Below are 15412 nucleotides of genomic sequence, written 5' to 3'. Positions count from 1 at the left end.
CTAGTTGCAACTGACAAGTGCAATGAATGATGCTGCACCCACATAGGCAACAATTTTGTTGTTTTAAAAAATACAATCCCCTGTGTGAATAAGGTCTATTGGTTAGGCACTTGGCCCAAATTAAACCTTGCTAATATTCTAAATTACAATAACGTTGTGAGTTAGTTGGGGGCTAGCTATGTCAGCCATGAAACAGAACTTTACCTTTATGCCCAGTAACTAGCTATTTAGCTAGCACAAAGGAAGTAAGGGAAACAACAGGGAAGATGAAGCTGCCGTAGGTAGTAAGTAGCCAGATGACAGATGAATGTTATAACATAGTATTTCTAAATTCCATACACAGATTCATTGACTGGGAAAAGATAAGAAAACCTTTTTTCTTATCACCTGAAAGCTCTACTAAACATATCCTGAGAATAAAACATCAGCAACACGTTTATTGTATTATTGTTTCCACCTGCCTCGGTTGAATTCGCTGTCGATGTTTAAATGAAAACAATGACATCCATGAGTTGCCTATGTGGATGCATCATAAGTACAGTACATGTTTGTGTTTGTGTCTGTGTGTGTTTGGGAGGCCAGCCAAATAGGACAGCCAAGCCTGCTATTCTATGGTGTATAGACTGGTGTAGACTATCTCTGCCCAGATAAATACTGTACCTTGTCTATCCCCTCTCCCCCTTCGTATCAGAAGGGCTGTTCTGTCTCTCTCAGGTACATCAGGGCTCTGCCCATTTATTTTCTATCTCTGACCTTTCCTCTCCCCCTTATCTCCCAATTGCATTATTCTTTCTTTCTGCTTCTCTGAAACACTTCCCTATACATCCCCCTCTTTCTTTTCCCCTTTCTCCATTGCCCTCTCTCGTCCTCCCCCTCTCTCTGTCCTCCCCCTCTCTCTGTCGGTCTGGTGTGTGTATGGTCTATGTAGTGGTGAGGGTTAGTAGTGTGTGTGTGTGTGAGTGAGTGAGTGTGTGTGTGTGTGTAAAATGAGTTCCTTTGATTGCCAACGCTTTATGAGTCAAAAATGATGAGTCACAATCCACCTCGCTCTTAACACATACCGACTCACGCGCCTGCAGTGCATACCCCCCCTCCCCACACACACACACACACACACACACACACACACACATATGCATGTACACACACATACCGTGAAGAAAATACACAGGCAGCCTTACTCATGCATATTTACACACAACACACACAGAAAGAAGGCACTTGATAAAGGTTATTTGTGTGTGTGTGTCTGTGAGCATGTGTGTGTGTCTCAAAGGTCATGTTTAGAGAACGCTTGTTGTGTGATGATATGGTTTGGTTTGTCCTCTCTGTAGCACACACACACACACACACACACACACACCTATACTAGCTAACCACAGCCACACTGTAAAGGGTTTGCCATGAATTTGACAGTAACTTACAGGCAGCTAGTGGTAAGTTACTCTATTTCATATTGCAGTACACCTACTGTAATCTAAACACAGTATCAAAGCAAGTACTGCGTAAGGAAACAGTACAATACCATAAAATTGGCTGTATATACTGTAAAAAGTGAATGTTCCTGTAATCGTAATGAATGAATGAAGGAATGAAATTCAGTGAGGGGAGATGGGGTTTGTATTACTGTCTCATAAAGCTGAAATAAACCTTCTCTGTCTGTTGTAACGGATATTGCAGTTGCACAAGCAGGACGTAGCCCTTACACATTGCATTTTGTGTGATGATGTTAGCTAATCGTTGGAGCTGTTGCCGTATCGTAGCTACTAGCCACTACTACTTTGACTGCCTGTCTGCCTCCTGCTTAGCCAATGTTTGCAATGTTTATTCAAAAAAATAACATCAGATCGCTAATTAGAATGCGTGTCTGTGTCTTGCTTGTGTTTGATATACTGTCTAGATAGCTGAATGTAATTACACACTTGAGTTGTGCATCATGACACGAGAGTAGTCTTCTTAACAACATCCAAAACACTTCATTTCCTTGGGACCAATGAGACAGACACCAGTCACATGCCTGAATGCATGCACGCACATACTGATGTCAGAGTGAGTTTGACTGGAGCAGGACTGACTGACTGACTGGCACTTTGGAGATACAGACCCTAGACATCTAAGGACTTAACATCTCTCTCTCTCTCTCTCTCTCTATCTCTCTCTCTCTCTCTCTCTCTCTCTCTCTCTCACTTCTTCTCTCGCTCTTTATCTAGCCCTCCCCTCTCTCACACCCGCAGACAATCCCCCCCTCCCCCGCTTCTTCAGAGAAACACATTTCAGATAGTCAGCTTCAGAAAGCTTCTTTACTCTGAGCCGACCACCACTTCAGCCCCCTCTGACTCCTTTTACATTACACACACACACACACACACACACACACACACACACACACACACACACACACACACACACACACACACACACACACACACACACACACACACACACGCGCGCACGCACCACCTGCGTGTACAGCAGCTACATGGACAAAGAAACATTCCAATTCTACACACGTACAGCATCTTACATTATTACAGTGTGTAGCCATTCAGTATAGCTCACCGCCATACATTCGAGCTCATAGCCATACATAGCCATAAGCAAGAAGGAATCGTATACCTCTGAGCTTTCCTACAGTCAGATATTGAAGAGAGAAAGGGAAAGAGGGAGGAGGGAAGGAGGGAGAGAGTAAGTTGGTTGTGTGAAACTAAGAAAGCAAAGGGGAACCATTTTGAAAAGGTAGAAAAGCAGCACTGGCGTCAAACAAGACCAAAATACTCCCAATGGAGCAGAATACGAGTTTTTTAGAACACTATTACACCGTATCGTATTATAGATATCTCTATGAGTACCACACTGCAAGCTAAGCAGCACTCCCACCACCAACTACAGTCTGCTGTATGAAGGTTTAGAATGTAAGAGATACAAACTACTCAATTCTGTCACTGATGCATTCCAAACTGTGTTTGATTACCTCTGAGTCTGAATTGGTGTGTTGTAGTACAGTACAGTACCACTAAAGTGAGCAGTGGTAATAGTAGTATAAGTAATACAAGTAGTAGTGGTGTGTTTGTGTAGTTGTCATGTGCCTTTACAGACAGGACAGAGCTACAGCGGTGTGTTTGACAGCACTGCTTTTATACACTTTTGTTTGTTTTAATACACTGTTAAAAACGACATGAACAGAGAACTGGCCAATAAGAGGGGAGTTCCCATGTGCAGGAGGCAGGCAATGGGAGGGGAAAGGATTACTGCAGGGAGGGGTTAGGATGAGGCACCAACAACCTGCAACAGACATACAAGCCGCAACAACACACACACACTAGTGATGCGCAGGTCAGCTGTTTGTTCATTCGCACCCTCCCGCAATTTCTAATAACCCATCCGCAACCGCCCGACTATATGTGATAGAGTGAAAATCTGAGGTCCGAACCCGACCCTAAGCCGCAAATATAGAAAATGCGCTGTACAGAGATGGCGGAGTAATTTTCTGACAGGCCTTTTAGATAAGCCTATGTTCCTGCTTTTAATTTAAGACATTTTATTTGGGGTGGCTATTTGTTAGTCAACTTGTCTGCAATTAAATACATGCAGCTTCTCTTCTGTCATTACTTGTTGCCCTAGAATACTAAATAAACCTTCGCTCACCAGAATAATGTCATAAACCGATAGAATGAAGCCTTGAATCTAGTTGACATCGGTAAAATGTTTTCTTTCATCTCTGCTTCTCTCATGCAGCAAAGACATTTAGAGACCGGGGAGAAAATTCAAAAAAAATTCAAAAATGGAACGATTTTCCCTTTGACCGGTTTTAAGGAAATTAAAAGCTGTGAAAACTACCCGACATGTTTCTGATAAGAATTCAGTTCGGCTTGGATGCATATTTTATGGTTGAAATACTATCAGCTTTTATGATGCTGATAACGATAGCACTTTTACAGACGGTCCCTAACCGTGCAGTCATTCTCTCAAGATGCTGAAATAAATCATATTTCTCCACTCCTGTTCCCGAGTCAAAATGTACATTTGGTGTATCATTTTACTGCAAGAAATGCATAATTCTGCAGGAGTTAATATTATATTAGGCTATGTGAGAGGTTATAGAACTACAGTCAGTGTCCAGATTTCAGTTACTATTCCATTTAACCCACCGCAATCATCCTCTTTTACCACTTCTTCCCCATACATTAGGCTACCTACTGTTCTGGCCCTCCTCTTTATTTTCAACTCTACATTTCGCAGCTTTTCTCTTATTGAATTAAACTCCGACATTGGCCTATTTGCCTCAGTGGATTAACGTTAACCTTTTCTGCCCAAGTTCCAAAAACCATTTTGCAATTGCTGTGTATTTGGCGAGCGTACTGTTAGGCCCTAAAGCTTAGGCTTAGGTTACGCACTAAAGGCAAATCAAAATAATGAAATAAAAACCTCAATGTAGCCTATAGATATGAACTGCACAAGAATGATACATTTATGACATTTTAATGTATTATTTTCTCTTTATTCAACCCGCCTGCCCGCCACCCACCCGCCCTTCATCCACGCCATATTTCATGACCCTAAACCCGCAGATATAACCAGGGGGACTGCGGGTTATGAGTCAACCCACGCATCACTAACACACACACACATGCGCACACGCACACACAACAAACCATCCATGGAACCAGACCTTGATCTAGGATCAGTTCATATCCTTACACTAAACCCATATCCTCACCTTAACCACACATCTGGGATCAGTTAAGCCTCTCCATATCCTAATATACCCAAAATAACCCAATATAGACAAAAAATCAAACCTGACCTTGGATCAGCGTCTAGGGTCCGGCAATGATGAGGTTTGGGGTGAGGGGTGTGGTGGGGGTGGGGAGGTGGGGGGGGAACGGGAAGTGATGTCATAATGATGTAATAGGTCGTACCTTGGTCGCCGATCATCAGGTGAGCCAGACCTTAAAGGAAGACAAGAGCACAGTCAGCACAGCAGAGGAGCATGACGTGATTTTGTCCACACACACACATACATACACACCCAGGCACACACATGTGCCCACACACACACGCTCAAACATACACACATAGACACACACTCACACACAATCATGATAGCGACCGTTGCTAACATTAGCTCACAGTGATGCTAGTGTGCGGTGAACATAAGATAAAAAAGTAGTCTGTCTATTAAATACTGTATATAGTTAGAATAGCACAGTGATTCTCAGTTTGGAAATTGTAGATACTTAAGTTCTACACAAATCAATTATAATTTGGAAATTGGAGCTACTTAAATTGTAGACATAAATTACAATTTGGAAATTGTAGACAAATAAATTGTAGACACTAACAGAGTTATCCTTACCTAGTGACGCATTCCTGGAAAATTTGGGAACGTTCATTCAAATCGTTCAACTGTAACTGTTACAAGCTGACAGTTCACTGCAAATGAAAGTCTTTTTGAACGCACCCTTGATCTGTGTGGAGCACCAACAGCTGGTAGAGAGGGTTTTACAACAAACCCTTCCACCCACACGTCTAAGACACACACCATGTTTAAACTTGTTGTCTGCTCATGTTGGTGTATATGTGTGTGTAGCTTCTACATATATCAAATAAGTGCGGAATCACGCACACACACACATACACCCACACACACTATGTACACTGGTCTTGCCCTCTTATCCGTTTAAAAAACGAAAATATTGTATCTCTCATTCGTGAAGGGGGTGCTGAGTTAGTCAGCCTCGTTATTTCAACTGCCTTCCGATGACCTTTCTTTTTATCCCCTGAATTGTTTGTTTATTCTTTGGTGCCATGCTGCTTTTTTGCACTTTGACCTTAGTTATGTCATGTTTATATTTGCTATTTTATTACATTTATACTTTGTAATTGTCCTAGGGTATCTTGTAATTGTCCAAGGGTATTTTGTAATTGTCCTAGGGTATCTTGTATTTGTCCTAGGGTATCAAATCAAATGTATTATTATTATTACACTGTCAGTCTCTAACCTCTTCTCAAACCTTATTATTACACTGTCGGTCTCGAACCTCTTCTCAAACCTTATTATTACACTGTCGGTCTCTAACCTCTACTCAAACCTTATTACTACACTGTCGGTCTCTAACCTCTTCTCAAACCTTATTATTACACTGTCGGTCTCTAACCTCTTCTCAAACCTTATTACTACACTGTCGGTATCTAACCTCTTCTCAAACCTTATTATTACACTGTCGGTCTCTAACCTCTTCTCAAACCTTATTACTACACTGTCGGTATCTAACCTCTTCTCAAACCTTATTATTACACTGTCGGTCTCTGACCTCTTCTCAAACCTTATTATTACACTGTCGGTCTCTAACCTCTTCTCAAACCTTATTATTACACTGTCGGTCTCTAACCTCTTCTCAAACCTTATTATTACACTGTCGGTCTCTAACCTCTTCTCAAACCTTATTATTACACTGTCAGTCTCTAACCTCTTCTCAAACCTTATTATTACACTGTCGGTCTCTAACCTCTTCTCAAACCTTATTATTACACTGTCGGTCTCTAACCTCTTCTCAAACCTTATTATTACACTGTCAGTCTCTAACCTCTTCTCAAACCTTATTATTACACTGTCAGTCTCTAACCTCTTCTCAAACCTTATTATTACACTGTCGGTCTCGAACCTCTTCTCAAACCTTATTATTACACTGTCGGTCTCTAACCTCTACTCAAACCTTATTATTACACTGTCGGCTGTAACCTCTTCTCAAACCTTATTATTACACTGTCAGTCTCTAACCTCTTCTCAAACCTTATTATTACACTGTCGGTCTCGAACCTCTTCTCAAACCTTATTATTACACTGTCGGTCTCTAACCTCTTCTCAAACCTTATTACTACACTGTCGGTCTCGAACCTCTTCTCAAACCTTATTATTACACTGTCGGTCTCGAACCTCTTCTCAAACCTTATTATTACACTGTCGGTCTCTAACCTCTTCTCAAACCTTATTATTACACTGTCGGTCTCTAACCTCTTCTCAAACCTTATTATTACACTGTCGGTCTCTAACCTCTACTCAAACCTTATTATTACACTGTCGGTCTCTAACCTCTTCTCAAACCTTATTATTACACTGTTGGTCTCTAACCTCTTCTCAAACCTTATTATTACACTGTTGGTCTCTAACCTCTTCTCAAACCTTATTATTACACTGTCGGTCTCTAACCTCTTCTCAAACCTTATTATTACACTGTCGGTCTCTAACCTCTTCTCAAACCTTATTATTACACTGTCGGTCTCTGACCTCTTCTCAAACCTTATTATTACACTGTCGGTCTCTAACCTCTTCTCAAACCTTATTATTACACTGTCGGTCTCTGACCTCTTCTCAAACCTTATTATTACACTGTCGGTCTCTAACCTCTTCTCAAACCTTATTACTACACTGTCGGTCTCTAACCTCTTCTCAAACCTTATTATTACACTGTCGGTCTCTGACCTCTTCTCAAACCTTATTATTACACTGTCGGTCTCTAACCTCTTCTCAAACCTTATGATTACACTGTCGGTCTCTAACCTCTTCTCAAACCTTATTATTACACTGTCGGTCTCTAACCTCTACTCAAACCTTATTATTACACTGTCGTCTCTAACCTCTACTCAAACCTTATTATTACACTGTCGGTCTCTAACCTCTTCTCAAACCTTATTATTACACTGTCGGTCTCTAACCTCTACTCAAACCTTATTATTACACTGTCGCTCTCGAACCTCTTCTCAAACCTTATTATTACACTGTCGGTCTCTAACCTCTACTCAAACCTTATTATTACACTGTCGGTCTCTAACCTCTTCTCAAACCTTATTATTACACTGTCGGTCTCTAACCTCTTCTCAAACCTTATTATTACACTGTCGGTCTCTAACCTCTTCTCAAACCTTATTATTACACTGTCGGTCTCTAACCTCTTCTCAAACCTTATTATTACACTGTCAGTCTCTAACCTCTTCTCAAACCTTATTATTACACTGTCGGTCTCTAACCTCTTCTCAAACCTTATTATTACACTGTCAGTCTCTAACCTCTACTCAAACCTTATTATTACACTGTCGGTATCTAACCTCTTCTCAAACCTTATTATTACACTGTCGGTCTCTAACCTCTTCTCAAACCTTATTATTACACTGTCGTCTCTAACCTCTTCTCAAACCTTATTATTACACTGTCGGTCTCTAACCTCTTCTCAAACCTTATTATTACACTGTCGGGTCTCGAACCTCTTCTCAAACCTTATTACTACACTGCCCGTTTCTATCTTTGAGTGGAGAGCCACTTGAAACCTCCGGTATATATCCATGAATGGATCTACTTATTTGTCTATGAAGGGAGTCTACTTACCGTATGACTGCAACCCACATACAGCACACACACACAACCTACACACACACAACCCACACACCTTTCGGTGCCCAAATCAGACATGGAAGAAGGAATGGGATAGGTATAAAGAGGAAGAGAGGGGGATGAGAGAAAGCGAGTGAGAGAGACCCACCTGGGTTGTAGTGTTCTGGGAGCGTCCAGACGAAGGAGAGAGAGAGACAGACATTCATTAACACGCCATGCACAGCCGTCTGTTACCATGGGTAGACAGATGCACACCCACACCATTACCTTGGTTACACACATGCAGATCCACCTAGACATCACCATGTGGCACTGATAGCCATATATTCTTCCACACACACACACACACACACACACACACACACACACACACACACACACACACACACACACACACACACACACACACACACACACACACACACACACACACACACACACACACACACACGTCAGGGTTGCGGCCAATTTATTCAATTCAGGAAGTTAATCGAAATTCAATTCATTGAAGAATCCTCCACAATAGTCGATTTTCAATACATTACTTGAATTTCAATACACGGAATCGACTGAATTGCCCCAAACCAAGCGCACACACAGTGGCCAGGGTGGATGAAAGCGGACGCTCCTACCTGTGTGTTTGGAATCTGGAGCATTTATTCACCCAGAACTTACCTTATAGCCTCCTGTACCAGAGCACAGAATACACGCACATGTTCTCTCTCTCACACACACACACACACACACACATACTCACACTCACGCTTACTTACACTCAGACACACACACACATTGACCATTGCAGTAAATGAATAGATCAATGATAACGGGTAACTGATGATAGAAAACAGCAGTGCAGGGGGGAAACATGCTGGGGTCAGTACTGGAGTGTGTATGTGTGTGTGTGTGTGTGTGTGTGTGTGTGTGTGTGTGTGTGTGTGTGTCTTCGGAACCAAACATCCCTTTCCTCTGTCCCTTATTAAAAGTCCAATGCAGCCGTTTTTTATCTCAATATTGAATCATTTCTGGGTAACAATAAAGTACCTTACTGTGATTGTTTTCAAATAATATGGTCAAAAAGAAAATAAGTAGCTTCTTAGTAAAGAGTATTTTCTCAAGCAATAATTTTGCTAGGACTGTCTGGGAGTGGGGGGAGGGGAAAACTGAAAACTAGCTGTTATTGGCAGAGAGGTTTAGAACTATTAACTGGTGATGTCACCAGGCAGGTCAAAACTCCATCCCACCAAAACAAGATGACATTTCAGGCGGTCTTTTCAAACAGCTTTTACACTAAAACGGAATGATCCTAATTTTCACACTTTCACAATATTCTTCCAACCTCATACTGTGGAAATATGTATATAACACAGGAAAAAAACATGTTTTTGACTGCGCTGTGCCTTTAATTACTGAAAAGAAAAGGCTAATAGCTTGGTTTTCACTAATTAAAGGGCTGGTAGCAGTGCCTACCCGTTGATCTGAATTAATTGGATAGGTTTAAGCAATGTGACATCAATTTCACCTTCAGTCCCGGTGTTCGAAAATGTGCTCCGTGCTGCAGCACTGTCAAAACAATTGGCGCGCCAACATATGTCACTTGCCTTCTTTCCAACACCCAACACACTAATCAACACACTACACTCGCCACACATTTCATGTTCTTATGACACAACAACATACCACGTTTCCAACCGAGATTTACCAACCAATTAATCCAAATGAATCAACAATTTTTTGATCGATTGACCAACCTATTAGAGAAGGATGAAACTGTAAAGAGGGATAAATCGAGGGTGTGATAGGTAAATAGGTAGAGGGATGGAGGCATAGGGCAGCATATGTAACTGAGTCTCTCTTTCAGAGCCCTGCTGTCTCCATGGTAACTTGTTCAGCAGAAAGGGGACAGGGTTGCTATGGAGACAAAGGAGGGGCCTAGATCTCAGACTAAAGACGCACGCCCGCACGCGCACACGCACACACACACAAACACACACACAGGGAGCTGATGAACACAAACAGACTTGTTTCTGAACACAACCCATCACCACAAGGATCTACTAACCACCACTAGGATCTACTAACCACCACTGGGATCTACTGACCACCACTAGGATCTACTAACCACCACTGGGATCTACTAACCACCACTAGGATCTACTAACCACCACTAGGATCTACTGACCACCACTAGGATCTACTAACCACCACTAGGATCTACTGACCACCACTAGGATCTACTAACCACCACTAGGATCTACTGATCACCACTGGGATCTACTAACCACCACTAGGATCTACTAACCACCACTAGGATCTACTGACCACCACTAGGATCTACTAACCACCACTAGGATCTACTGACCACCACTAGGATCTACTGACCACCACTAGGATCTACTGACCACCACTAGGATCTACTAACCACCACTGGGATCTACTAACCACCACTAGGATCTACTAACCACCACTAGGATCTACTGACCACCACTAGGATCTACTGACCACCACTAGGATCTACTAACCACCACTAGGATCTACTGACCACCACTAGGATCTACTGACCACCACTAGGATCTACTAACCACCACTAGGATCTACTGACCACCACTAGGATCTACTAACCACCACTAGGATCTACTGATCACCACTAGGATCTATTGACCACCACTAGGATCTACTAACCACCACTAGGATCTACTGACCACCACTAGGATCTACTGACCACCACTAGGATCTACTAACCACCACTAGGATCTACTGACCACCACTAGGATCTACTAACCACCACAAGGATCTACTAACCACCACTAGGATCTACTGACCACCACTAGGATCTACTAACCACAACTAGGGTCTACTGACCACCACTAGGGTCTACTGACCACCACTAGAGTCTACTAACCACCACTAGGATCTACTGACCACCACTAGGATCTACTGACCACCACTAAGATCTACTAACCACCACTAGGGTCTACTGACCACCACCGTATAGGACAGGGAGAATGGCTGGTGCTGTGATTCACTATGTAACACTCATAGTAAAGATATGGGTTTCAATGTTCTGCACTAAATACTACAAATAACAGAGGACACCAGTAGTTTAAATCTGTGTGTGGGGGAGGTCTGTGTGTATGTGTGCACAGGGCTGGCTCTTGGCATAAGCGACATAAGCGGTCGCTTAGGGCCTCCGTCGGGGTCTCAACTTACTATTGAGAGTTAGAATAGTAGAATACACAAGATTGGAAATTTGGTTGTGCATCAGCAATTTTTAGCCATGTCAGCTAACAATTTTTACATTGGTAAGTTAGTCTAGTCAGTTATCTAAACTTATAGTAATCATGCCTGAATACCGATCAGGCACGTCAGGCACTTGCCCAGGGACCCTGACCTCCAGGGGGCCCCCATTGATTTTGTTAGTCACTCTCATTCAGATATCATTTACATGGCATAAGTCATGGCAAAATGTGTAGAATTGCATAAAATTGTCTTTCAAACAGCAAAAATGTCTCTCTGCCCAATGGCAAAATAAGTAGAATTGCATGAAATGTGTTATAGAATTGCTAAATGTTCTCTCCGTCCCATGGCAAAATGTGTAGAACTGCAGAAAACTTGCTTTAAAACTGCAACATTTTTCGCATCAAGAGGGGGGACACAATTATTTTGTTTGCCACTTGGTAGGGCACCACTCAACCAAATATCGCTTAGGGCCCCCAAAAGGCTAGAGCCGGCCCTGTGTGTGTGTTTTTAAATGTGTGTGCGAGATAAAATCACAATGTTTCAAGGTAGGGTTAGGGTAAGGCCTTACCTTCGCTGCAGTCGTTGCCTTTGTAGCCGGTGTCGGTACAGTCACAAACGTTCTTCTGCTCGACGACAGAACACACCCCTCCATTCTGACACACGTGGTCCGGTCCACACCCGTCTCCCCCCACGGTAACGCCCTCCGATCCTTCCATTACAACCGCCGATCCATTGACGGTCACCTCAGTGAGCCAGCCAGCAAAGGGGGCGTGGTCTCTGACGCCAGGGGAAGTGAGGCGGAGAGGGGAGGCGTGGAGCTCTGGGGAAACCCCACCCATAAAGGTGTGGCTAAACACTGTCATGTCTCTCCGTTTGCTCTTCACCTCCGCCCATCCCTCCATCCTTCCATCCACCTCAAGGCTTGTGTTCCTCCAGTCCCGTTTCACACGAACCGCATGCCAGTGTCCGTCACTCACGGCGACCCCGGAACTCACCTCAGCCGGCTCGGCGCAGAAGATGGAGAATCGTAGGCGGAGTTTCCCGCGTAGCAACAATAGTTCCAGGAAGTCGCAGAATCCTTCGTCGTCAAAGTAAAGCAGCAGTCCGTCCTCACTGTGAGTTCGAACGCTGAACGACAGGATGCTCTCGCAGCACGCGTTCCACACCGGGAACCGCCCCCACTGTCCCGAAACCCCCCCAAACTCTAGCACCTCCCCTCTGGATCCCCCAAGGCTACAGAGGCACAGCCAGACACACAGCAGAGGGGCCGCGGCCCACACACACACCGCCATCACACACACGCGCAAACACATACACACAACGCACACACACGCAGACACAAAGGCTAGAGCTGGGCAGCACGAACTACTCTACAGCGCATGGCGCAAACATCCTTGAGAGCACCCTTAAATCTTCTTAGGGCCCTTTGTAGCACCCTACAGTCTTCCTAGGGCCCTTACTAGCACCCTACAGTCTTCTTAGCCCTGTTAGTAGCACCCTACACCCTCCATAGGCGTTCCTCTGTCTGCCAGTCAAGTGAGGGAGCTGGCTCCTTATAGAGGTCCAAGTGTTCCCAATTTTGGTCTTCTATCTTCTCGTCCCGTCTCTCCTCGTTCCTCCTCCACTGTCTTCCTTCAATGGTGTGTGTGTGTGTTAGAGAAATGAGAGGTGCAGTGTGAGAACCATGTCGGTGTCTTCGTTAGTGCCCGTTCCCCTCAGAGAGAGGGAGAATATGGTCATACACTGTCACACACCGTAAACAGAGAGAGGCTATCAGAGCATCTCCCCCTCTTTTTTTTGTCTCTATCAGCGGGGCTTGTCGGTTGAGCACTGTGAGTGTGTCCCTCACTGTCGCGTCATCACTCTTTTCTTTCCAGTGACCTACAGAGGGAAAAGACAGCACTATCACCCTGGGTCAGATACATGCATGGAAACGCTCTCTCTCTCTCTCTCTCTCTCTCTCTCTCTCTCTCTCTCACACAGTCTTTCCAGACAGTCCTCCTATCACCACCACCATGTGATATACCAGTGTGTCTTTTCAGAAAGATACAGAATATTCAGATGCATTTCATGTGCTGTATAGAACTTATTGTCAGTCAGGTAGAACGGGATCATTTCAGCTCGACTCATTACCTTAATGTCTACAACGTTCTTTACGTTTTACCTCACTGACGGTAAAAGACATTCCAACATGACCACCTCGTGCCTCCGCAAGGGACTCGGAAGCGCCACAAAGAACGGTTTCTCGTGCGATGCGGAGGATGACTCAAATGCGCCTTGTTTATCGAATTATCCCCTTTTTCACACCATGGGGGAAAAAGGCGCCTCACACCGCTCCGGCGGCTGTCTCTCTAGCGATGTGGTTGAGATTAGGGTTCCAAATCACAGTATTGAAAGACGCGGTGAGATGAGAGCAGGTTTAAATATCGATTATCGATCAACGGCCATTCCTCTCTCCTCTCGCCCTCCTAAGAGTCTCCGTGTGTGTGTGTGCGTGCGTGCGTAGGCTATTCCTCTCCTCCTGTGAGCTCGAACTCACCCGTTACTCCGCGTTTGCATCTACCTCACCTGTGCTAAAGAATCCATACACCAAAAACACTGCTGCGAGAAAACGCCCATATAAGGCTATTCTAATTAAATAGGTATATATAGTCTACATCAAAGACCTAATACAATACACACACAGGCACACACACACACACGCCGAGATAAAAATGTCTCAGCCTACCTTACACACATCTTCTGGTCGGTGTTGTGGCTACTCATCGATTTTTCTCCTTGTCATCTGATAACAATCACCGCGTTGTGAGGGGAGATACTGAGTGCAACCAAACCTTTCCCGGTAAATACCTGTTAGATAGGCCTACCGAAACAATCACAGCCTCTTCTCGATCAAACAGACCAGTGGAACCAAACGCATCTCTCTCTCTCTCTCTCACGGAGGAGGCGAAGGTGCAGTCTGCTGCTCCGTGCATCACGTGGACGATGAAGGGAAGAGAAGATGAGGAGAGGATGGGCGGGGCCGCTCTGCTGCAGCACCTTGGACAGCGCGCACTCACTGTCTGAATACCGGAGAGGACTCACGGAATACGGCGGCAACATCCGAGTCATTACCCAATTTTCTATGATAATGACTGTCGGTGTGATACAGTATTTGCAGAGAATCTAAGGTGATTAATGGTTAGTCATGAATTAATCACTGATTGATCAAGAGAGACTTCTGAACAGAGAGAACATTCATGGCTCGAGATAGAAAACTGCGGGAGAAAAACAACAGTGGTGTTTCCACGTCACGCTCAAGCGGCGTTCTCCCTTCTGCTCCTGCCATCAATTATCTCGCTCTCTCTTATTTTTCTCCCCATCACACTGACACACACACACACACACACACACACACACACACACACACACACACACACACACACACACACACACACACACACACACACACACTCACACACACACACCTCCAACTGTATCTCCAACTTGTTTATTACAGTGAGGTGTGTATTTCGGATTAATCTGTGTCGGCCTATCTGTTCCAGAGAGGGAGTCCCAGCTGAGTGTGGTCCATCAGAACGGTCTCTCTGGGTACCATACCCCAGCTGCTGCCCACTCGTTTGAGCTGCATGCACAGCTGCACACACACGATGACTGATTGTGCTTGGAAGTATCTAATTATGTGTTCCTATTGATGCTGTATGCATGCCATCACCCTACGGCCATTTTGATACGAGAACTCCCGGTAAGCTTGTGGGACAGGAAGTGGAAAAGCGCTTTTGA

The 15412-nt window shown here is 44.1% G+C and overlaps 1 protein-coding gene across 21 annotated transcripts in view; it reads right to left on the bottom strand.

Moving 5' to 3' along the window:
• The window catches only part of LOC106589402 (neurexin-1a), a 95568-nt gene extending 80935 nt beyond the window's left edge, over window positions 1-14633 (bottom strand). For 7 of the 21 annotated variants that reach the window (XM_082970435.1, XM_082970438.1, XM_082970439.1 and 4 more), the window contains exons 1-4: window positions 14358-14631; window positions 12198-13510; window positions 8538-8552; window positions 4920-4949 (exon numbers count right to left, since the gene is read on the bottom strand). In XM_082970435.1, coding sequence (XP_082826561.1) covers window positions 4920-4949; window positions 8538-8552; window positions 12198-12942 — 790 coding nt within the window. In that variant the 5' untranslated portion in view covers window positions 12943-13510; window positions 14358-14631. Of the gene's footprint in view, window positions 1-4919; window positions 4950-8537; window positions 8553-12197; window positions 13511-14357 lie in introns of all 21 variants that reach the window. The other 14 variants (XM_082970436.1, XM_082970447.1, XM_082970449.1 and 11 more) reach the window with 5 other exon arrangements.
• Window positions 14634-15412: the final 779 nt, after the last annotated feature.

This window comes from Salmo salar, chromosome 28 (assembly GCF_965601325.2).
Source record: "Salmo salar chromosome 28, fSalSal1, whole genome shotgun sequence".
NCBI classification, from domain to species: Eukaryota; Metazoa; Chordata; class Actinopteri; order Salmoniformes; family Salmonidae; genus Salmo; species Salmo salar.
Note: the sequence above shows the minus strand (reverse complement) of the source record. Positions and strands in the feature narration are given on the sequence as shown.